At 40.1% G+C, this 24,489-nt stretch overlaps 1 protein-coding gene across 4 annotated transcripts in view; it reads right to left on the reverse strand.

Moving 5' to 3' along the window:
• Positions 1-3,073: 3,073 nt before the first annotated feature.
• Positions 3,074-24,489, reverse strand: part of ACER3 (alkaline ceramidase 3) — a 60,305-nt gene continuing 38,889 nt past the window's right edge. For all 4 annotated transcript variants that reach the window (XM_049823677.1, XM_049823680.1, XM_049823678.1 and 1 more), the window contains 5 exons: positions 17,721-17,779; positions 14,322-14,423; positions 11,448-11,552; positions 9,720-9,765; positions 3,074-9,490 (listed from right to left, as the gene is read on the reverse strand). In XM_049823677.1, the coding sequence (XP_049679634.1) occupies positions 9,437-9,490; positions 9,720-9,765; positions 11,448-11,552; positions 14,322-14,423; positions 17,721-17,779 (366 nt within the window). In that variant the 3' untranslated portion in view covers positions 3,074-9,436. The remainder of the gene's footprint in view (positions 9,491-9,719; positions 9,766-11,447; positions 11,553-14,321; positions 14,424-17,720; positions 17,780-24,489) is intronic.

The raw sequence follows: 24,489 nt of genomic DNA on the forward strand, positions 1-24,489 counted from the left end.
TCAGATAACCTGTATAAAAATACCCCTTCTGTAACAGCTCTGCTTTGACGCTGTTGCTTGCAGGTTTGTTGCTGATTTTCATCTTGTAACTATCACTTAATCTTGTTTTCATTTCAGCCAAGGTGGGATGTTAAAAACAAGAAGATTAAAGAAAAAAAAACAAATAGAAGGTAAAAAAAACCACCCAAAAACCCCCAAAACCCTTGGAGGACTCCAAACGAAAATCCTGTTAAGCAATGACTCACAAGTGCCTGGACAGATTTGCCTGGGTGCAGAGTGGATTTGGCTGTCCTGTTCATCATTTCTCTTACCTGAGGATAAGTTGTTGGACTTGTCCCCAGGCTTACTACAATACTGCAATATTTTAACAAATTTACTCTATTCCGCTGTTCAGCAGTGAGTCGACATGCCAGCTATGAGGAAAACGCAGTGCTAAGGTTAGGTATCCACATAAATCACTGCAGCTCTGATGCATGGCCAGCCTATAAATATTAGGGGTTTGACATCAGTTTACATCAGCAGAGTAACTCAATTCAATTTCTGTGGGATCATGCGAGCTGCTATTCATTAGCATTCACCTACCTGATCTCAGCAATGAGAAATCACTGAGTCAGAGCCCTTGATGTCTCAAGGCATTGCTGGGTGCTGTGGGCGCGTGGTCCACAGAGCTCTACACACCAAGCTCCGGCTGATCCCCATGCTGGCTCTACGTGCACGTCAGTGCCATTAATTACTGCTAATTTCATTAAGTCGGCATGTGCCTCTTGCATGCAAATTACAAAGGCAGACTCAGTGAAGGAGATTAATGAGGTTGGATGTTTTTCAGTGGCTATTTGGATTGCCATAGCAGCTGGAAAGTGTCATGCACCAAGACCCTTGGGTGTTGCATGTGAGCAAGGTGAGATAGCTCCAAGGTGGGTATCTCATTTCAGTAAGGAATTTAGAAGCCAGGATGCCAAAGTAACTATGTTCATTGCAAAACAGGTCTAAAGTAAGTCTGTGCAGCTTCTGCTTGTAGGTGGGGATGTTTTAGCCATCACACGTGGTGCTCCACACAACATTAGTCCCGTGTTCGCAAACACAGGGTCCCTCATATGCACAAGGTGAATGAGAACATCATCCCAGCTCTGTTCCTGCTGAGGGTGCAGGGGACCTCCTTGAGCTCCAGGTCTCACCACATTATCCCCTCTCGGGTGCTCAGGTGACAGAGGCTGAATCCAGACATTTGTTCTTGTCCTGCCTTTGTTGATCCTCCCTCCCAAGCCAGCACAACCATGGTGGAGTTGTCTGTCTGTCCTGTCCCCATGGGGACGCATCAGAGGAGCCCTGCTGAATGCTGGTCTGCAGTTGGACCTACCCCTTCAGGAACCCAAGTTTGCCCCGTCTTAGCTGTTGGAGAAGTGGCTGTTTGGGGAGGCAGAGAGTTCTTCTTGGGGAGGCATTCTTCAGGCAGATAGCCTTGAAGATGTTCTCTGGGGACACAGAGCTCTCCTGGGTAGTGCCAAATCACTGACGGATCTCACCTCCGGCCAGATCAAGTCTTGTCTTCCATAAGGCCAGGAGATAACATAAGCATGTTCAACAGAAGCATGTTGAATGCTTGGTCCCTCTGGGTAAGAGCTAAACCAAGATCAGTTGGTCTGCTTAAGGTACATTCACAGCAAAAAGGAGTCACCCACTGACCCCCAGAGGAGACAGATCCATCATAGCTCCATTAGTGACTCCATTATCTCCACCATCCCCATGCAAGTAGCACCAAAGGTCCAGGCTGGATTGCCAGTTCCTCTGCCAAACTGGCAGCAGCTGTCTCCATTGTGGGTACAGCACCGAGCACAGCCAAGTCTCTGGTTAGAGCCACTGGGGTTAAAGTGTTGCTAACATATAACTTCAGTTTAAGCCTTTGAGCAGGCTGAATAAAGAAAAAAAACGGGGGGGGGGGGGGGGGGAGGGGAGGGGAGAGGGAATGGGAAATTAATAAAGCTGCAAGTAAATTGGCAGGCTTGAAAGGGAATTGTCAAGCTCAAAATTGAATTTTCTGGTTGGGAGGAGGTCTTTGACAGAACCACAATGTTTTTATCCCCAGGGAAATTTCAAAGTATTACTCAGTTTTAGGCTAGCCACAAGCTCAAAATGCAAAGCTGGATTTCACCCAGCCCAGCATTCAGGCAATGCTTGTCTGTGGAGTTCAGATGTGCTTCTGTGTTCAGCACCACCGAGCAAGCAATGAGAGGAGGTGGCGGTGGTTCCCCCAGACATTTACACCACTGGCTGTGAGGTTTCCCACCCTGTGTTTTGTCCCCTGAATATTTAGTTCAATGGTGTCCCTGTAACAGTCACAACTAGGAGAAAATGGTGTCTCTGAGTAGGACCTGGGAGAGCTGCCGGAAGTGGGGGAAATACCTAGTGGTCACTACCCGACCCTGGCTGCTGGGGTATGATGAGACTTGCTGGCTAAGTGCCTGCTGGTCCACGATTTCTGCCTGGAGAGGTTCTGCCCTGCAGTGATTATCCTCCTCTTTCACTGAAAGAAACGGCAAAGGGTGAGGCAAAGGATGTGCAAACTGCACGCTCCAAGCTGATGGCGTGTTCACCTGACTCCTGCCTTTCCCTCTCCCACCCATGTCAAGCACCTGAATTCCCTTCTAACTGGTGTGCACTGGGGAAGGCCTTTGTAGGTGAGAAGATCCTGCACTATTTGCAGTCAGCACTACACCTCCGAGCAAGGTCCAGTGCTCAAAGAGCCCCAGCACACGGCAGTAAAGATGGGGAAACCCCAGAGCCTTGCACGGGAGTTCAAAATGAACATAATTACATCTCTATTTTAAAATGTTTCTGTTTGCTGGATGGCTGCAGGCAAGAAGCCATGACGACCAAGCTTTGTGCTACTACCATGGGCGCTCAGACTGTTGTAGCTGCAGGCAGGCATCTTCCCCATCACTGCGGGTCATACAAATCCTGCTGCTCTACTTGTGCACCCACCAGCCAAGACGTAGAACCACCCATCTACTGAATAGCGTCAAGATGAACCAGCCAGACCTATGCAACACAAAAGCCAAGAAACACCTAGGAAAAGTTGTATTTAAAACAGATTTCTTTAATAATTTGAACTATAAAGACAGAAATTAGTGCTTGAATGCAGCATGAATAACAAATGAAATACATTAAATATTTCAAAACTACTGTGCTTTGCAAAACAAGATATGCTCATACATATAAGCCTAATGTTAGTTACCAGCTGGTTTGGTATGAAGAATCAGTTTAGTATATCAAAACTGCCAATAAACATTGCTCAATGCAGCCGTGTTTTACAAGTCAACTGCTATTCACCTGTCACAGTGTTGTTATCTATCTGCAACAATATACTGAATTTCAGGAAAAAAAAACCCCCACATGTTAGAACTAATAGTGTCAATGTTAGAAAGTTTGGTCATGTAACACGTGGGGTATTTCATGTCCATTACAGGTGGACAGATGTTATTTGCTAAGACAGTAAACATCATCAGTGCATTAAGATGAGTTCAATAGTCAACATCAGTTTGGAAGATCAAAAGGAAAAATCAGTTCCTGTTCAGTCTAAGAGTAACTACTGTTTATGCTGCTTGAAAGTCTCTCTTTCAAAATCCAGGGAGCAACAGCATACACAACCAAAATTCTTCCACAGCAACTGGCCAAGGCTTTAATTTAGAAAACATTTTGGTACATGATTTGCTATGAGCATGTGTGAAAGCCCACTCTATTCAACATTGGCTTTGGAGAAACATATATATGTTCCAGAGCTTTGGGGAAAGAAGAATGAATCTGAGATTGTGCTTACAGCTATTCGTGTGGACAAATAATCAAAAGACCCTTTAATCTTTGCATTTTTAAAATCTCAACAATCTGCTCTAAACATTAGGCAGATTCAACTTGTGTGAAATATGTGCAAAAAAAAAATTTGCAGGCACTGGTTTAGGGTCTTGCATTAGCTGGATTCTGAACTTGGTTCTTCTTAAATGTGCAATTACATGCTTAATCAAATCTAAACACTTTCAACAAGTCAAAAGGGAAAGTTCTGAAGTAAAGAGGTTCAGGCATCAACCCTGCCCCAAAATTGTACATATGAATCCCCATATCCCCAGTCCTGTTTGGAGCATCTGGCTGGAAGCTCCAGTAATGGGGCTGTGCATAAAGTGCTTGCTTGCCTGCTGCGCCCTCACACTGCCTGTCTCTGAACTACACACAGTAAAATAAACAGCTGTGGGGATAAATCCCTCAACGAGCTTTCAAAATCTGAGAAGATGCAACAGCATCAGGGACATGGGGTAGTCAGGCTCAAATTTGAGCCAAGAGAGGCAGCCACGCACTGGATAACTACGTTTTTGGAAAACAACTAAAAGAGTGCTGTGACTCCTGCAGTAGGAGTATTTTTAACAAAATCCACACTGTCTTCCCACCTACCAAGGACCCTGTCTTATGGACCCCAGGAGAAAACACAGCCTCAGCTCTCAGAAAAGACTTGCGACAAAGAGGTCAGGCACTTGGCAGCCATAGGCAGTCGCAAGCGAGAAACTGAACAAAGAAACCCAAAACCAGTCTTAGTAGTTATACAGTGTATTCTCTGTAGTTACATTACAGACTCTCAAACAAAACTGGCAGAGGATGTTCCAGATGGGTAAGAAACGTGTTCATTCATGTACAAAACAATCCATGTCACGTTCCATCCTCATAAACAAACAGCTGAATAATCTACAATGAACAGAATGTAACAGAGGCTACATCACTTCTATGGTGAAGAGTCAGCATGGAAAGTTAAATGTATAAATAGCAAAACATTCAAACTTGTTACATAAGTATCTAAAGTGCAGTTATCAGGAAGGTGGTTGACCTAATACTATGGGATTCTGCGCTTAATCTTTTGTTACTCTCTTTTCATGTAAGATTTCTTAATCTCCTTCTGTCTTTTGCTTCTCATGGGTAATAAAGACTTCATCATTTATCCCTCTTCATACTTAAGTCTCACAGTTAAACAGTACTTTGCAGTTAAAGCCTCCCACCGCCTACTTACAAAGTGCAGATGGGGTTTCTTCAAAGTAAACCAACTGTTTTACCTGAATATGTTATTTTAAATTATGGGGCACACGTTCCACCAAAGTTAAAGCGTGTTCCTGGATTCTGAGGTCTACTGAAGAAAACAGCAGTGCTGCTTCGTTAGAGCTCATCTTCCACTGAGAAGTGTTATATTGAATTGTTTCACCACCTGCTATCAAATGCTAAAAATATATCCAGAGAGAAACAGGTTTAAAAAAAAAAAAAAATGGTATTACTGAAATTCTTGAATGCAGACTAAAAAAGGTGGTAGTGACTGTGAGAAACACTTGTGATACTGGGAGGATTTTCTGTTGCTAAGAGTTTCACATGGAGGGGTTAGCTGAAAAACTCATTCAGCTGTTCGAAACCAGCTGTTGGAAGCAAATGCACTACAGCCAAAAGAATCAACTGCATTTCAAATCATACAATTTCCCTTCATCCAAACAAGACAGCACAATATTAGATTAAAAGAGAATTAAAACTAATTATAAAACAGTATTTTCCATCACATCTCTTCCAAAACCACGTAAAACAAGTTACACTGTTTGCATCTTAGCTTTAAATATAACTTAACTGCCAAAAAGGTTTCACTTCACCTGTCTGAATTAAAGTCCTCCTACTCGTATCTCTTTCTAAAGCAGCCGGACTTCTGGATGCAGATGAACAGCAGACTGAGCACAACCTGAAAGTGACAGACACTGAACAAGTCAGGATGTTTACAGAGAGTGAACAGTCAGCCGCGGATCAATACAATACTGTTGCCAGCCTCAGGGGCTGCATGGTCTAAGTCAGGCTGCTCTAACGTCTGCACGTTCAGGCAGATATAATTAAGGGCACAGGTATTGTACAATACATGACAGAGGTAGATCGGCAAGTGATAGACTGCATATTCCAATTCTGACTATGGGGTAGTCTTCTAAACACTCGCACGTAGCACATCGTCCTTGTGCTAAAGAAAAAGCATTAAAATGAAGTCCGGAGATGACTAATACTGCTAGCTAACAGCACTGCCTTCAAAACACAGGTGAGTTTCATCCTGGTGGCAGATTTCTGTTTATCATGTCTTATCTCCAGTTCTGGATAATGCATGTCTTGAGCTGTATCCAGAGAATCTAGATTCCCAGCATAAGGTATGGTGTTGATCTGTATTGGGAGAGTAATTCTGAGGTTTTTCTTTTAATTCCAAGAAGAATTTTTCAGCTCACCGTCTGCAGAACTGCTTGCTGTGGATCTGTGCCAAGCTGATGGTCGTAAGGTGGCAGATTTCCTGGTTCTTCACAGATATTAAAGAATAAGAGTTCATTGCTATCAAGTCTGTCCAACACATCCTGTAGGATTCATATTAAACAACACCTACTACTTCCCTAATTCCCTTTAAAGTAGCTGCTGTCTGAATCCTACTCAAAAAATAGGATCAAAGACGACCCACCTTCTAAGATGTAGTGCAAGAAAAGTTTAGGATATGCTGCTCTAATGTTTGTAGAAAAAGATCAGCATGTCATACAAGTGATATAAATAAAAAACAATTTAACAGACATCTAACACATTACAGGAGTAAGGATGTATGTCTTTCCAGGCACTAGAAAAAGCAGTCTGAATTTCTGTGACATGCAGTTAAAACTGGCTTGCCATTTTCAATATCACTCACAAGATCAGTAAGGCAGTGAAACCAAAGCACCCATAATTTTAGATTATTTATGCTCAGAAGGATACACAAGTAAATTACATTCTTCAGGGTCTAACATAACCTGAAAGAAAGGCTACTGGAAGGGTGGTAGAATGTTTTTGGTCATTTGGAATGAAGTAATAAGACAATTTGTGTAATTTTTTTAAAGATGAAAACATCAGTGACAAATGGTATGTGAATGAAAACCTAACAGCAGCATACAATTAAAACAAGAGCTTTTCCAACCTTTTCTTAAAATCCTCACAATTTAATTCAACAAGATCTGAAAAAACCCATACAATTCCTAGTTGAAAACGTGTAGGAGGATCAAAAAATGTCTTTAAAATATACCATTGTAGAGATGTCTTATCAATAAGAAAGTGGCTTTTCAGCACACTCTGGTTCCTGCAATTACAGGGAAACCAAACAGAGCCCCCAGATCCTCCACTAACAAAACTAAGGCCACTAAAATAAAAGTTTTGTTCATTTTCTTAAAAATAATACCATACCTAGCAGATATCACAAGTGACTGTTGACATGTCTTGTTGCTGTGCTGCTCCTATTATGGGGCTCTTTCCCTAACTTACGAAAACATGTAAACATACTGAATAAGAAAATCAGACACAGTGTGCAGAAGGATGTTTACAAGAGCCTGGAGGTGAATAGGCAGGCACTTATTTTTAAGCTACATTTTTAAAACAGTTCTCAAATCTCTTCACAAAAAATATGCCTTCTGAATAATTGAAGACATTTGATCCAAGACAGCATTTTCCTACCTCTGTGCTAGTTATTCCAACCTCTTTCAGTCTGAAGGTCACTCATATCCCAACACAGATGCTGAGCTTGTCTATGGAACTGGAGCCTACTGACAACAAATTTGTTCTAAAGTTATCATTCAGGAGTCTTTATAGTGTTTTACAGGTTGAAATGCACTGCTATCAGGACATGCTTAAACCTCACTGAAGTCAGAAAAGGTTAAGTATCTTTTTCTAGCCCCAAGTTTGGGTCTATTTGATCCCACGAGTCCAGGGTCAGTCACATAACAAAAGCTATGATTTTATTTGGAGATTTGCCAATTTGTAGGAGTGCTACTGATGGACAGGTTTCATGAAAGATGCAGCTAAGCTGCAAACAGAAAAAAAGACATTAAAGGGAGGAGACCATTTTAGCCAGCGCTGATTGTACAACAGCCAGGACTTTGCGATCTGGGAGACAGCTTTATAGCTATGTTACTGTGCCTTGCTGCTGTGGGCACATTTTAAATCAATACAGAATGGGATTTCCAATCAGTCTGAGCATTTCCCTTTTTTCCTTCACGGCAAGAAGGATAAATCCCTCAGAGTATCAAAAGCAGACAAAAATTGCATAGCGTGGCAGCTAGGAGGCCCAGAGACAGACTCCCTTAGTTGCCCCAAGATCTGAAGAGTCAAAACCACAGCCTCCAATATGAGGTATATTTTGAAAAACTGTCTTAGTTCAAAGTTTTCTTTATGCTCACTTATTAACTTTCATCAGCTGGGTAGATAACAATTGCAGAAACCAGAGGGTTTGTCTCCCCTGTTAATCCCCAAAGTTTGTTTTTAAAAAGGTGGTCAACCTTCCGCAGACTAACCATGTGAAGGACAGATTAAGAGCAAGCAATCAAAGTGCTGCCCATTATATTTTGGGGTATCCTCAACATCGATCTTGTTCTTTACTCTTTCTTCAGTATTTTTGAATAATAAGATGCTTCTGAAAGTCAGACCAATACTTAAGACTTGTAAAATAAGGGAAAGAGATGAATTCAAAGCTGAACTAGCACACATCTAAGGTGTTTGTCAATCTGTAGTATGAATGGGACATGGGGAATAAAAAGTAGGGATAGAAAAGGGAGACTTGTAAATAATAATTATAAAAAATTAAAAAAGTGTTTCTTGTGTTTATACAGTCACCCTGCAGTCTCTTGATAGATCACTGGTCAAACAAATTAGGAATTCAGTTTCCACACACAAACCAGAACCCCTATAATGCTTCACCATCTTAAGTGTCTTCCGCCGGTCACACCCTGGAACATCCTCCACGATGTACCTCAGTTGGACTAAGAGAAAATGGAAGCTTGGTACAAAATGAACTAAATGGCACAGGTATCCCAACCGTTTCGCTTAAAATATAAATTGCAAAGGAGGCTGTGGAAAAGCAAGATAGAATAAAGCCCTAAATCAATCTTTACATACTTCATTAATTGTATAAAAGTGCAAGATTAAAGTAGTTCAGGTTAAGCATTCAGTTCACTTCAGGCCACACAAATGCTTAGCTTGGCCATCAATGGCCTGTTTTTGTCATTCAGTTACTAACATTAGTTTAAATGACAGGAAGAACAACAACTGAATGAAAAACGTATGCAATCCACTTCAAAAATGGTTAGTTTTCTGTGACCAGCACGAAATATTAGCTCAGTATCATCAGCTATACAATATATACATAAAAATATTGTGTCTTAATCTTTGTTTTAACAACTTAGAATAAAGCTGTACTAAACATTATTTCCCTAGCATGCCAGCTCTTTGCTCTGTTCTGGCTGGCTGACCTAGTAATACAGAGAAGTCCTTTGATAGCAATGGTACTTGAATTGATCCATAATTTTGACACTTCAGCCATAGTAACTGTTGAATCACTTTATTCAGCCAGGCTAGGTGATCGCATGTGACTGCCTAGGTCTCACGGTCAAAGCTTCTTGGGCGGCTCCACAAGAAGAACAGGCCATATTCCAAAAACAAACTGTTAAAAGAAAAATAGGAAAAGGAGAAAGATTTCCTGGAACTTTATGTCTCTTGGAACAGAAACCAAACACCATTAACCATCATTTCAACTGCACTTCTTGGGATGTAGGTAGAAATCAAAAGACAGTACGCTAACAGGCATAATCAGTGAGCCCCACTGCAAGTTCAAAGCACAAGATATCAGAATGCTGCAGTGCATTAATGGACACAAAATATTGCTTGCTTACCTTCACCTTTGGCCTGTGTTTCAGGAAAAGTGTCCTTGTGTACAAACTGAGGAAAAGGAGAAAAGCGTGCTTAAACTTTCATGTGTAAGACAGCATATAAAATAATAATGATGTACTAATACCAGTTATATTTTCCAACTAGAAAAGAATTCTTTCTCTGATTGCAAAGCTACCCATTCTGCCTAGATTTACACAAAGTAGGAGACATTAGCCTACAGTAAATCCCTCTGTGCTAGACTATGATTAGCAAACTAATCTACCCTATCACCTTTGTGGGGAGAAAGAAAGAAACCCAGAGAAGTAAATTCTCTCTCCGCTGTGGAAAAGATCAGAGACTAGAGCCTGTCATTTTGGAAGGATGAAATTAAATCAGTGTACCACAAAATATAGCAGATGTTAAGGGGGATGGGGGGAGAGGGGGGCAGGGGAAAGCATCATAGCTTGATTCTGTAGCTCATATAGACCCTCTCTCTTCAGCAGATGTTTTCCTGTGTATGACCTCACTTTTTGAAGCAGACATAGGCAATGCCACTGTGTGGCTGAAGAAATACTAGGGAAACTACTGCAGAGAAAGCATGGAGTTCATTGGGGTAGGACAGACAAATCGGGCACCTGCACGTTCCCTAAGGGCTAGAGGACACAAACCCAAATTATTTTTTCTGTGCAGCATGCTGGAAAAAACTTGCCTATGCTTTCCAATCTCTCTGCATCAGCTTGCTTTCTGTAAGGAATTTTCATCAAAAGAGTATCTCAAGCTGTTTAGGGCAACAGACAACCTGTCAGCCAAAACGGAGCAGCTGTTTTCCACATACATGACATATTTTATATATACACGTACATATACAAGTACATACAGATACACATCCATATATACATGTGTATATGTACATATCTACATACATGTAGATATAAAAAACGCTCTCAGAATAGCTACTGGAAATGTACTTATTTTTCCTTGCATTTTCCTTTTACTAGCTATTTTAACATCTGACGAAAAAGGAGAATCTACGTTAGATGTAGAAAAACTGATAAGTAATCAAGTTTTCTCAACTACATAGAACGTATCTGTAAGACAGACATTCTTTTATGGTTAAGTGGTAAAACATTATTTCATTACGTAACGAACAAACTACAGAAATTCTTCAGATTCTAGCTTAAATTCTATTTTTGCTCCTGGCTCCACTAGATGGTGGTATAGAGCAAAAACAGAGACAAAAATCTGCTGGCTGCAGACTTGCTAACAGGCTCTCATTTAAGTCTCATTCTAAAACCAATATCCTGCCCTTCTGGGAGCAGCACTGCTCCAACAACTTCACCCGTCACCCTTCTGCTCTATAGCATGATGCCTGCTAGTTTTCAGGAGCGACGGTGCCTATCAAAAAGATTAGAAACATGTTTTAAGTACTTCAAGATTGCTGCTCAAGAACAGAAAGGTATTAATAGCTTACATTTTGAAATTAATATACTGTCAAATAGTTTTGCAGTTTAACTGCTACAGGGTTGCCATTTCTGAATTGCAATTTCATGAAGAACCATGACTATTTAAACAATATAAGTTAATTTTACATAGTTTTTAGACCAGTTGCAAAGAGGAAAGAAAAACTCCCACCAGTTTAGTAAGAAGACATTTTCCTGCTTTTCTGGACAATACAACATCTTCAGGTAAATCTGAACCTGGGAAAACTCCTAAGTGCTTTATGAACATCCAGTTCAGAAAACATTTCCTACCTTAGCAGGATATGAAGGTAAGAGCCCAGGCCTGTGAGAATATGCCACCATGCATGAAACTGTGTTACAGCTCCCACAACAGGAGGCATCTTCTCTCGTAGTGCTCTGTAAGAAAGAAACACCATGAACTGTTTGGTTTTTTTTTTTCAAGCTAAGCAATCTCAAATTGCAGTGCTTGACTGTTGGATCACACATTACTGTTTCCGTATCTCAGGCATGTGCTTCACGAGTAAGGCTTCATGTAGTCAGGCTTTCAGCAGGTGAGGAACAGCAGTTAAACCTTATACTGCCAGTACAGAAAGATATTAGCAAACTGGCTTTCTTACATATTTGAAGAAAGCACACACTTCTTCATACAATGAGTGATCAGTGACTTCCGGACTCAGATTTCAGGGAATTATATTTATGGCACCCCACAGTCCCAAATGAGTTCTATCATTCTCCTCCCCAAAACCCTGTGAACTACTGTCCACAGGATGAAATGCTGAGTTTAAGATCCGAGAGAGGACATGGGATCCATCAGACATCACCACTTTAACATTTGGCAATCAAACCACCTACTCTCCAGCTCGACAGAGGCTTAGCTTGCCTTTCTCTGTTGTACTCTAAAAAAGGGGCAAAATGGGTGTTTAGTAAGGAAGCAATGAAAGTAGAGGGTCTGAAGTACTCCGCCAACATGCTTTGTATTTTGCACAGTTATGGAGTGTGAGCTTCTTGGGAAGAAGCTAAGGGATGGAGACAGAGAAAGGGAAGGAACTACCCTGCCCTGATTTCTCCTGCTTACTAGGCTTCTGCAGATAATGCCTATTTTGGTTGATGGTGGAGCAAATGTTTGCATCTGCCTTTCTCCTTTTTTGACTTTCATTTCACATTCAGTCAAAACAAAACAAAAACCAATGATTACAGGTGTTAAGGAAGAAAAATCTGCAGCTTCTGTAATTCTTTCTTACTGCTTGATGTTACAGTGTTCAGTCCTCCTGACTAAATGCTAATCCCTGAGCTACCTCTTAGTTTCCAGAGCTGCTCAGTCACAAATATGAACACAGAGCTTTGATTCAGTCAGCCCAAGAATGACATAGTGGAACACAAAGACTGTCACAGCGGCACAGCCTCCGAGCCTTTGGATGGCAGGAAATCTCAAAGCTCAAATTCAAAAGTGCATGGATCCAACCAGGGAAGCTGAGTGCTATAGATTTATTTTTTTTATTATTTGGGGGTTTTTTTTGGTGGTTGTTTTTTGTTTTGCTTTGTTTTTAAATAAGTTCCAGATTTAATGAATATGGAAAACCAAAAACTGAACCAAAATACAATTTTGAACATTAAAACCAAAAAGAGCAGGTAGGTGGATGATTCACAAGTTAGATCTTTAAGGAATAAAAGATTACAAGGAGCTGGAATATATTTTCCCCAAAGGTTCCACGCCACCTGGAGAAATTCAAGGCTCTGCAGACATCCGATTAAAGCTAGTAAACAAGCGTATTTATTTTTTTCCAGCACCATAACCAAACAAGTATTACAGGAAATATGCTAACTTTTTTTTCCCTTTACAAAATGAGGATGGAAAAAAGTGCTTCAGCAGCTGGTGTGATCTTTGAGTCTAGGAACAAGTTCAAAAGCCCCACGGACCTGCAGCAGCTCAGCAGGCTTGGAGAATTGGGGGTTATGATCTCACCAGTGATGTGATGCAGCTGCAGAAGTCAACCCTGATGCCAACATTTGCAAAGTCACTGTATACCCACCCACTTGTGTTGGCAAATAACTTTTCTATCGCATCTGTATGAAGCATTTCTAGGGATGAGGCACCATGTATTATATTCAGTACACCTATATTTTTAAAAAAAGTTTAAAGAAAACTCTGTTGGTGTTAACTTTCAATTGACCTAGCCTAGTGCAGGGACTACAGAGCCAAAAGGGACAGATGGAAAACACTAGACATCTTCACAGCACACTACGATCTGACCCTGACAAAGCAACCTTCTAGGACAATTGTGTATACCACAGATTCAGCAGCATAACAGCATATCAGATAGTCAAGAATGGATTTTCTGGATGCTGGCATCAACCTTTCCATCTTCTCCAGCTTGTAGTGGAACACAAGCATCATAACTAAGCAAAAGAAAGGTGCCACAATGCAGTTGCCCAGTTCCAGAGGAACACACATTAAGAGTCCTGTTGGACTGGTGTTCTTTCTTGCACAGACAGGATATCTAGCCATGCAACGAGATGGTGGGTTCCTACAAGCTTTGTCTGGAGGCCTCTTTTACCCCATTTGGCAATACACTAAGCAGAGAGGAAGTCTTTCCTGGCCTTCTCTACAAGTGCTAAGCCAGAAGACTTCAGGCTAATGATGACAGTGAAGCACAGTGTATTAATTCACAGTTACTGTTCTTTCCGAGATGCTCAAACAGCTGTTGTTTATTGTGACAGATATATTGAAATAGATATTTCTTTAACCTGCAGAACTACTGGGTTTGATATTTTCCTGGGAAATGGCAAGAGCAGAAGCAAAAAAAAAAAAAAGGCAGGATAAAACACTCATTCAGATGAAATCAAGTGTGAATAGTAGGCTTTAGCAAGCCGCAGATCTTCAAAATTACTTCAGTGACATTACTTTCTCTCAATTTAAGTTGAAGTTAAAGAGAAATAGCAATTATTTAAAAAAATAAATCTATTCATGGATTTAAAAAAAAAAGTTAAAAAAACCTGTTGAGTGCTGAATCTAGTCATGAGCAAACTGGGTAAAACCCTTGTGAATATTTTGTAGGCAGCGTACCATGCATACCATGAGATGGACTTGAATATACACTGCATTAAAAACAAAGCTTTATGCTAGAAGACTATTAAGAGCTATCCAGACAAAGTGAAAGAACTCACCTCAATTTATCACAGAAAATGTTGTCCACATTCCAGAGAAAAAATCCCATTAAAAATACAGTTAAAGATGTATAGCCTAGACCTCTAAGCCATGGGTATACCCTAGAGAGAGAGGAATAATGCAAGTTTAGTTCAAGATGCTTTAAAGGCAGCTTGTAACATACATAAATACTATTACATACAAATAAACAGGGTTTTATTTTTCTTTTCCCAAAGGGAAAAATACCAACTTCAAATCTCATCTATTTAAGTACTGTATTTTACCTCCTCCCCTCTCCTGAATTCTCATTCTCTGAGACTGATCTTTTAAATGTTTTACTTCTATATTTCTAATTGTTCCCCTAAATACTGCTCTCTCCTAACGCAAGTAAGTGGGAAAACTGAAGTTGGCTAAAAGGTACTGATTCTTCAGTCCCATGTATAATCTTTCAGTTAAAAAATAGCCAAGCTACAAATTAGGACTCTCCCAAAAGAAGAGGCTCTTTCCCAACACATGATATCCCTATACTAGGGGACTTGTTTGAACAAGGTCTTTCAAAATGACTGTAGTCTTTTGTGAACGTAGACCACCATGACCAACAACTAACCAAATGAATAGTTTTAGAAAACAGTAATTTCATGTTGTATTTTATTGTTGAGTGCTATTGGGGATGGAAAAATGGCAATTTCATTTTGGGAGAGAAAAAAAATCTTCTTTAGCATACGGGAAACACACTGAAGAATCAGATGCAAGAAATTGCATTATTAATAAATTTACCATCACTATCTGCATTCAGGTTGGATCATGGAATTGTAAACTTCCTACACGGAAGTTGGTAGCATTTGGTCCTTTCCCACTAATAAGACAAGTTCAAAAGCAAACCCAATTCCAAACCTAAAAGGCTGCCACAAAATACCGTTCAAGTTATTTTTAAACATTATGAATGCACAGTTTAGATTCTGGGTTAAACACATTCCTGAGCTACTTTTTCTCCACTGTGTTATACACAGTACACATTTCAGAGCTGCGAGCACTGGCAACCAAAATGCGCAAAACACAAGTCGAGCTTCCTCCACAGGGCAAACTAACCAGATACAAGTCGTACATGTTCACAAGTGCACCGCCAAAATAAACTAGCAAAATTATTATTTGTTTAGTCTAATAAATGCATGGAGCACCATGTGGTACACAGCAAAGACTACATTGTAATATTCCCGACTCAGTGCTGTAGAGACATAAGCAAGCCCAGGACATGAAAGAGCACTAAATGGTATGTTATACATGCTGGTAATTAGGTAATTATAGCTAGAATTGTTCAGGGAATAAATGATGGTGTTTTGTGAAGGAATGAGAGAGAGGCTGGCATCACTTATTAACGGGGAACATGCTTTGTGTACAGAGAACAACATTTGCCAAGTTGTAATCTTGGGAATGAAGCAGACCCAAGAAAGAGATGAAATGTGTAGGGAAAACAGGCAGGAACAGCAACAGATGATGAGGATAGGAGGCGGCAGCAGCTTGGAAAGAATAATATGCTGTTCTTTGCGATTTTTACTCTAAGCTCAGAGTGACTTCAAGCCCCACGCTAAGAAATATGGGTGATAGGAAGCTAATATGTATTAAGGAAGTAAGAAACAAAATAAGCAGAAATTGGGGTCAATATGTAAGTTGAAACAGGCTTGGACAAGTGCTAGCACTATCAATGGAAAGGTACGAATATGTTTTAGCAATGCAGAGGAAGTAAATCTGAAAGTGTACTTGGGGATGACTTTTAGAGAAAAGAAAGGGTACCTTCAGGTTGGCACAGTTTCTCTAGCAGAATTAATTTAAAATTTAGTTAAAATTTAGAAGTAGTTTAAACCTACTTCTCTCCCCGTCCCAACTTTCTAACCAGTTTGCATAATACAACCAAAGGGTGAAGCAAGTCTTTGTAGGGCCATGTTGCAATGAAGTGATCTAGCTAATTAAGAAAATATAGTCCAAACTCCTGAAACTGAAGCAAAAAAGTAGGTGGAACTTCAGAGACAGACTTTGCTGGAGGAAAACAATGCATGATACCCTGAGAGGGAGGATGGCAGTGCTACTGATACTGACAGAAGACAATGAAATGCTTCAGAAATAATGAGAATGCACAAGCGTGTGGAATTCGCAGAACTGCAAAGACAGCAGGCCTAAGGGTTTGTCTACACAGACAGAAAGAAATTCAATCTAAGTGACTAGAACTGTGCTAAATCCTTGTAGAAGAACAAAATTAAAATGACCTGAACTTGATTCAACTTAGTTTCCCTTGCAAGTGAATGAAAGCAGTATCACTTAAGATCTCTAGGTCAGGATTAAAATTTCCATGTTCACGGGTTTGGAAAGTGCCTTTAAACTGATGCTTGTTTCTAAAGCCACAAGCAACACGCTATCAGTTTTAAGTTCTTCTTGCTTAATAAAAGTCTATGAACATTTACACTTGGTCTGTGGGGATTTCTTGGGGAAAAGTCAAACCAAATTAACTGAAACTGCAATTGGAAGGTGATTCAATGAATCTACTTTAAATTCATACCTTTTGTTAAATTCTTCCTTGTGTTCCTGAACAGATGTGTGTGTAACTCAAAACAAAGTTTAACAAAAAACACATTTAGAATGAAGACAGTAGACAGAAATCAGTAATTTTCATGGGCAATCCCCAAACACACAAGAACACCAACTATTCATAGGGGAGAGACAGGAAGGGGCAACCACTTGACTCCCTGAGACCTAAAGGTATGTGTTTATTCCAACACCGATTCAATTCCTTTTTCTTCACTTCTACCCAGCACCTCTGCGCTCTGATGATTCTAATGCTTCTCAATGTCTCTTAACATTTCTAATACCCTTTTGTCTGTTAGAAATAGTTTGTATTTCAATTTCCATAACGTATCCCTAACCTTATCCAGTCAAAACTGTACAGAAAACTATCATTTAACCTTCTGTGTCATTATCTTTTACATTTGAATTTTAGATACTTGAGCAGGGAAAAGGAAAATATTAACCGATGGTTCAGCTCTGCAGTCTTACTCTAACCCTTCTCAAAGTATCATCCTTAGAGTTTGGACACTGGCAATAGATTTCACATGTTGCCCAGCAATATGAAGAACAGAGACTCTACTTCCCTTGAAGTCCCAGGCTAACAGCTGAAGCCTCTAGCAGAACACCTGGCAGTGAACACTGATCACAAGTGTAGAGATCTCAGTTTTGTTTAATGTTATTCCCTTCAAAAAAATGCAAGGAGATGAGCCATTCCCTTTCAAACAAGCAGAGCATATGAGCTAGCATTATGTACCTTGTTAAAGAAATTTTGCCATTGCCAATTTCTCATGTTAAGCCCACCAAAAAAAAAAGATGAAAATGCTAAGTTGTATTTTATAATGCTGAACTAAACGGTTACTTACCATAATACTATATAAACAGATCGTAGAACTATAATGGAAACTAGTGTTCCATACATGATCTGGAAATAAAAACAGAGATAAAATCAGTTGAATTCAAGAGACTTTATAAAACACTACAGAAGTAAAAAAATTTTTGAAGCCTCGGTTGATTTTTATTCCTTAGTCTCAGGAAAATAGTATCCCCTTTAACTTCCTCTCCAGAAAGTCTTCCATAAAAGTTTCAAATAAAAGTACGATTATAAACCATGCTCCTTATGCGAGTACAGGAAGAGTCAGTTGTGTAAATCAGTTTCACTTTTTTGAATTAGAAAGCAAACACTAGATGGCACTCAGTAAGCATCCTGAAATCAAATCGGTAACTAACTCCTATCATCTCTTCTGTATCTGTGCATTTTAGCTCAGGATTGCATAAGCATCAGCTAAAACCATTTTTGAAAGCTATGCTTCCTTCACTGATATTTGATTAATATTTTTTCCTGAAAGCAAACACCTGAATAGACTATGCACTATGCCCACACTGGGCACCAATATGGAAGAAACTTTCCAGGAAGCATTTAAAACCAACTATTACAGATTGCTGGGATTCAATCTAATCATACAGTGGGAAGGCTGCACGCTCTGAAAAGATCCATGAGCAAAATCTGGCTCACTGTAGGCTTGATGAATTTGAATGTAATCACCTGACATATAAAAGTCAAAGTAATAATTTATTTTCTGCCTCGTGATCTTTAAATCACTCTCCCTTTTTTTATTCACAAGCTTAGGATCCACATAACACCATCTCCAAGAGGTACAGACTAAAGAGAAGAAATGTGGTCAGTCATGCCTGAAAAGTGATACAGAAGCCACTGCAGCAGGATTTTCAGACACAGGTTTCAGACATTAAATTACTCTCCATGCTTTTTATTCTGAACATCGTTTTCCTCCTGCCAAAAGGCAGTTTGTTCCAAGCAGTTGTGCCTTGCTCTTTGCCTCTCTCCAGTGGCCCACAATCTCTCACTATTTTTCGCTTCCTTGTTCACTGACTTTCCTTTCTCATTTTGCTTTTAGTTAATGCCTATCTAACTGCCTTGTTTTACATGAAACAGACAAATGATAAACCTTTGCTGCCTATTTGTAAACCTCACAGAGGTGTGTTTACAAACCAGTGTCCTTACCATGTTCTACTGACCTCCTCATACCTTTCCTTCTTTTAGACTACATTGTCTTCAAGGCAAGGACTACCTCTTACTCTGCTGTAACCAGGACATTCAGCTATTGCTGTCCTGCAAGCATATGCATGCTTCTAGTCATCAGACATAAACCAGATTGCTGTAGTAACACAAAGTGAAACCTACCCTTCAGAAGTCCGTAAAGCCAAAGTTTCAAACTCCTTTTAGCTTTAAGGATGAGGTTAGTAGCACACACTGTATTATCAGTGCTTATGTACAGAACAAGACAGACAACAGAGCCCTTATGTTTGACAACAGGTAAAAGTAAGCTCCAATATTGACTATGCAAAGTCATTCAGCACAGCAGCTCTTTATTTGCATTCAGAGTGAGATCAAATAACTTCAGTAACTGAACTACTACTACTGTGTGTTCTGCTCTGTAGAGCTAAACAAAGCAAAACTATTTGAAAGGCTAATTGGTTCTGGCTTGTACTTTATACAAAGCTGTTAAACTAATTCCAGTCCCCTTGCTGGGCTACAGCACATAAATTGGGGGAAAAAAACCCCAAACAACAAAACCTGCTAGAAACAGCCTGAGTATCAAGTGTTTATCAGTCCCAAGCTAAAGGTAGAAAGGGGACTGCTCAGGTGTGCTAGGTGTTGGATGCTAGTACAATTCATCACCACTGACATTTTGCCTAAAAAGACCCCACCAGATAACAGAGTATATGTAAAAGTTAAATGCCATTTTACTTCATCAGCCTCATTTAAAACAGCCTGTTGCATTTTCCTAATCAAATCGAGTAATTTATTCTAAGAGAGGGATGGCACAGAGGAAGAAACTCCTAGAAAGGCTCCTCTGGAACCCAAATCAGTTTGATGCCCTTTCCTTGCTTATCTCCTCCCTCCTGTAATTTCCATTGCTAAAATGCTCTTCTGCAAGAGAGACACAGGAAAAAACCTACCTATTAGGGGTGTGACCACCTTCCTGCTTTTATCCGATTTGCTCTTGGGTTCTTTGTACAAGGAGTTAGTGTCAGAGTATGCCTAGATAGGCAGCCCAAAGCCCAGGTAAAACACAGGCTAAAAATGCTGATTTTTGCAGCAGCTGCTAAAAGCAGGGAAGAGCAAAAGCTTTCTTTGTACAGCCTCTGGCTTGATATCTCCTAGTGAGTTGCTTAATGGTTTGCAGAAGAGGACAGTCTTAATGGAGGGAGGAAGGAAAAAATAAAAAGAACCTTGCAGTGACTGAAGAAAAATATGCCCACAGTTGACACTTCAATTTCTTGCCTTTTCCGCTCCCCCACACAAACAGGTTGTCAGCAGTAAAACACATTCGTGTTTAAAAGCCTGTGAAAGACTGGCACAACAAACTGTTCTGCTCTGCATGCTCCAATCCTCCTCTTCACACCGAAGGCAAGCATCGAGGAGGTGTTGCTGTGATATGCAGAGACTGTAGCTGCACGTCTCGCTACAGCTGTTTCTTACTAGAGGCCTATAAACTGAGCTACACAACTTAGTTTATACTTCAGGGAGCAGTGCTTACTTTTACTTCTTTACCACCCACAGATTTACTATTTTCATCATGCCAAAAATTTGTTAGGTATTATCCGTCCACCCAAAGAAGGTTAAAGAATTGGAAAAAAAAAAAAAATCTGCCTTATTCAAGTTGACTCAAATTTTTCAATTCCTTTAGCTCCCTTTGTTGTTGTTCTTTAACTAACACATCACTTAAGTGACAGATGAAAACCCAAGCAAGTTGTGTGCTATTTTGCCTCACAGCCTTTAAATTGTAAGCCAGAGAACACCCTTGCACTACAATTGAAAAGGAAACAGCAAAATCTCATCATCTTTTGTTATCACTAGACAGTTCCCTCTTTGCTCTTTAAGATGCAAATAAAGCTGCATGTATTTCAGCTTTGAAGCCCGCATCTTTGCAATGGGGAAAACCCCAAAGTCTTACCAATACACAGTGGATTACCTGATAAGAAGGCTAAATATGAAGAACATCCTTCTAATTCACAAAGGGGAAGTGAGCATTTCAGGGCTCAGTGTCTGACAGCATTTTTGATGTGGAGGCAGTTACGCAAATCATGTAGATTCACTTTTTATGCAATTTGGAGGCAAGGCTGGTACTCCACACCACGGGGAGCATACAAACCTGGTTCTTCATCTACTCTTCTAGTACAGAAAGCAGCAACAGCCTATTATTTCCACATCCCTGTTTCCTCTGCTCCTGGCCTTCTGCCCATCCTTGGATAATAAAGTCAATTTACCAGCCTCAAATACTAGTGTACAAATTGGGAACTGCACTGAGAGCTTTTGGGTTCCTGGCAACCACTGCTTATCTATTAATATACCAACCAGCTATCAAAAGATAGCTAGCCTAAGTACTTGAAGTTGGAAACTGTATTTGCAATTTACAACAAAGAAAACAGACTTTTACATGTTCTTGGATTTCTGGAAAAGAAATCCGAGCAGAGGGAAAAAAAGGAAGGACAGTCCCCACAATAACACTGAAACACTTAGTAACTCAGCATAGTTATGGCTGTTTGGTGCTACATGCTGCCTTGACAGCTCCCAAAGGAACTAATTCAGATTCACTTGGTTTGGTCCTGTTTAGGTGCACGTATGTGATGGCAAAGCAACACACAAGTCACTGCCGCTGCATGGCACAGAGCAGCGGTCCAGAGCTTCTTGGACACTGCAGCAGTAAACTGAGTTTCCCCTTCAATAACTTGTAGAGCTGGTCCTTTGGAGAGTCTGAACATCCTTCCACATTCCCTGAGCTACTGTGCAGGTAGAAGTACTAGCCAGAACGAAAGCTGTGCTCTCTTTCTGGAAGACATTCCCAAACAAGCTGTGTAACAGAGTGAAATTTCACTCAAATTAGTTTTATATGTCAGCAGGACAATGCCCAAGTAGAAAAAGTTCTGTGGTGAAGGCATGCCCTCAAAAGGTCTTTTTTAACAGACTGCTTGGCAACCTGAACATGTAGAAAGTAAGAACACATTCCACTAAAAGGCACAATATATTAAGCCACAAGTCTACAACTAACTGTTGCCTTAGCAGCAGGAGGGGTTCTGGAGAGCTGTAGGACATCGAGTCCTACACCTAGATTCCTCAAAATGGGGAAGTCCTGCAAGTTTGAACAGGTTGTGCCCTGACATAACATATTCTTCATGCAGTTTCAGGCTCCTGTATGTACTTCCACATACACATTTCATCATCATATCACTTCCTTCTTTGCATTTGTATATTTAAAACACCTGTGGAGAACAATTTAATTTTTTCATGGAGGCAGATGAAATATCTTTTTCTCCCACACTCACTCTCTCCCTCTTACCCAAAGTCACCTAAATTGGTAAATCCAATATTTGTATCTTACTTCTATCACTGTTGCAGAAAATTCACTGGTCATATTATTATGCTGTGATCAGCGAACACATCCAGGACCTCCCTCCCTCCCTCCTTTGGTAATCTGTGTGCAGTTTAGAACAAGAATGGTTGGTATTTGCCCACTGATGCATGCTCTTCCATTTTGAATCATTTGTCATCCTAGACCTCAAGGTCTCCCAGTGTTCTTTTCGTCTCCTCCTCTGTGCTCAATGATGCCTCTGAACTTTGTAACATCACAGATATCATCAGTACACAACTCTGTTTTTCCCGCTACAGGTCGTTAAATAAAAACAGTCCCACTACTGATCTCGAGAAAGTCCAGACAGAGTGCCTTTCATCAGCTCCTTTAGTCATCTTCCACTAGTTACTCACCCCCTTACCCTATTTGCAATTCTCATCCTGATCTACTTCTCCAGCTTGCTTAGTTTCTCACGGGACACCATAACAAAATTTGAACGTCTATACAAAAGACATTTTTTAAATCACATTTCCTAATGTAGAAGAAACAGCTATTTAACCTAATTTTCTGTTTACCTTTTAATTATTTGTTTACTCAAAATTTGCTTCAAACTCTTGCAGCAGATGACTATGCAAATAAAACAGGGGTTTAGATCTACTTCATTATTCACATAACTTGGCCCACTAGCTGAATGAGGTTTTTGATGGCTACAAGTGTATAGCCAGCATATTGTATGTAGCAAATAAACAAATCCGGATGGAACACAATGCTTTTTATGTGACAGCTTTCTAGGCCACATCATATTAGAAAGAAGACTACTTGTAAGACTTGAGTCCAAGAGTTTAACTGCCAGGGTAATTTCTTCTACTTCCAGGGCTGTCTTATATTTTTGTATCTATGGTTCAGTCCACACCAGCAGCCAGTCTTCCCCCACCCCTCTCCTTGTATAAGCAGAAATATACACGCAGTAAACAGTGATGAGCAACTAATCAGATTTAAAACTAATTCTTAGGAAACTTTTAACCTGTTGAGCTCCCCAGTCAAATTCACATGAGTCTAAATTTGTGTGCCAGATGGGAAAGAGGAGAGAGGCATAGCTGTTTTCTTTGACAACAATGTGGCTTAAAAACAACTAGGAAACTGGGATGTAGGGTTGTTTAGCCCCATGGACATTAGGTAATAATAGTGTGTTAGCCTGAGAGATTTTGACATAAACAAGACAATAGATGCTTGTAAAGGCCACTGCTGTCTTTCATTTAATTGATGAGGAAGCAAAAAAATACCAGATCAGCTGTCAGGCAGGGAAGTGGGTTTTTTCCTTCTTATCACGTGTAGCCTCCAACTGACCAAAACTTGCATCTCATCCCTCCTATGGTTAAAGCACTAAGACCCTTAAGGATCTGCAATATGGGGATGGAGAAAAAGGAGTTGGTCTCTGTTGCCACTGTGCCATGAATAACAATCTGAAATCCCCTTCATGCCCTGCTGGCAGTAAGCAATTTATGAGCCTAAGTTGGGAAGAAAAGTAGAAAGTAATTCACTGAAAAATGAGGCTTGGATCCTGACTACTAAATATAATAGGATCCTTCTCCATTCTTATTGCTCTCCTTTCAGGGAAAAAACCCCCACACTGCAACAATGAACAATATAAAGCTGTCCATGTAGTTATTCCCCTTCTTGCAAGGCTGACAAATGATGATGATAATCGCAGATGAATACCTAGAGGAATCAAATGCTGTTTTATGTCCTGACGCTGCTTTCCAATACAGTTAGGGACTAAGACTGTGATTTAAACTATGATTGCATGAGCGTATTTAACTTTACTTCAAGTCTACGTGACCCATTCAGTTGGAAAATACTTACTGAAATTATATTGAGATTTTTTTTTTTTTTGTGCACTCTAAAGTAAAGGACATGTGTTAAGAAAGTAACCTTGCTTAGCTGTGCAGAGAAATGTTTCCTCTGGATTTACAACATATTTGGCAAAGATTGTGAAAAAATGAGTGCAGTACTTGAACATTTGGAATTTGGCCATAACTGTATGTTCTCCATAAAAATCAATTTGGAAAGAGTTATTGTAAAAAGTCCAGCACTTTTATGGGCCTAAATCTTTTCTACATTGATTCCTCATGTATAAATTATAACAGGGCATTCATATTCTGAACCTAAGAGAAACCAGATGCAAAAAATTAAAGGTCTGGGGCAACAGTTTAAAGTTTCCCTGTTTCCCTCTTTCCCGACAAGTCATAATATCTATTGT

Source organism: Accipiter gentilis, chromosome 19, assembly GCF_929443795.1.
Source record: "Accipiter gentilis chromosome 19, bAccGen1.1, whole genome shotgun sequence".
Taxonomy (NCBI): domain Eukaryota; kingdom Metazoa; phylum Chordata; class Aves; order Accipitriformes; family Accipitridae; genus Astur; species Astur gentilis.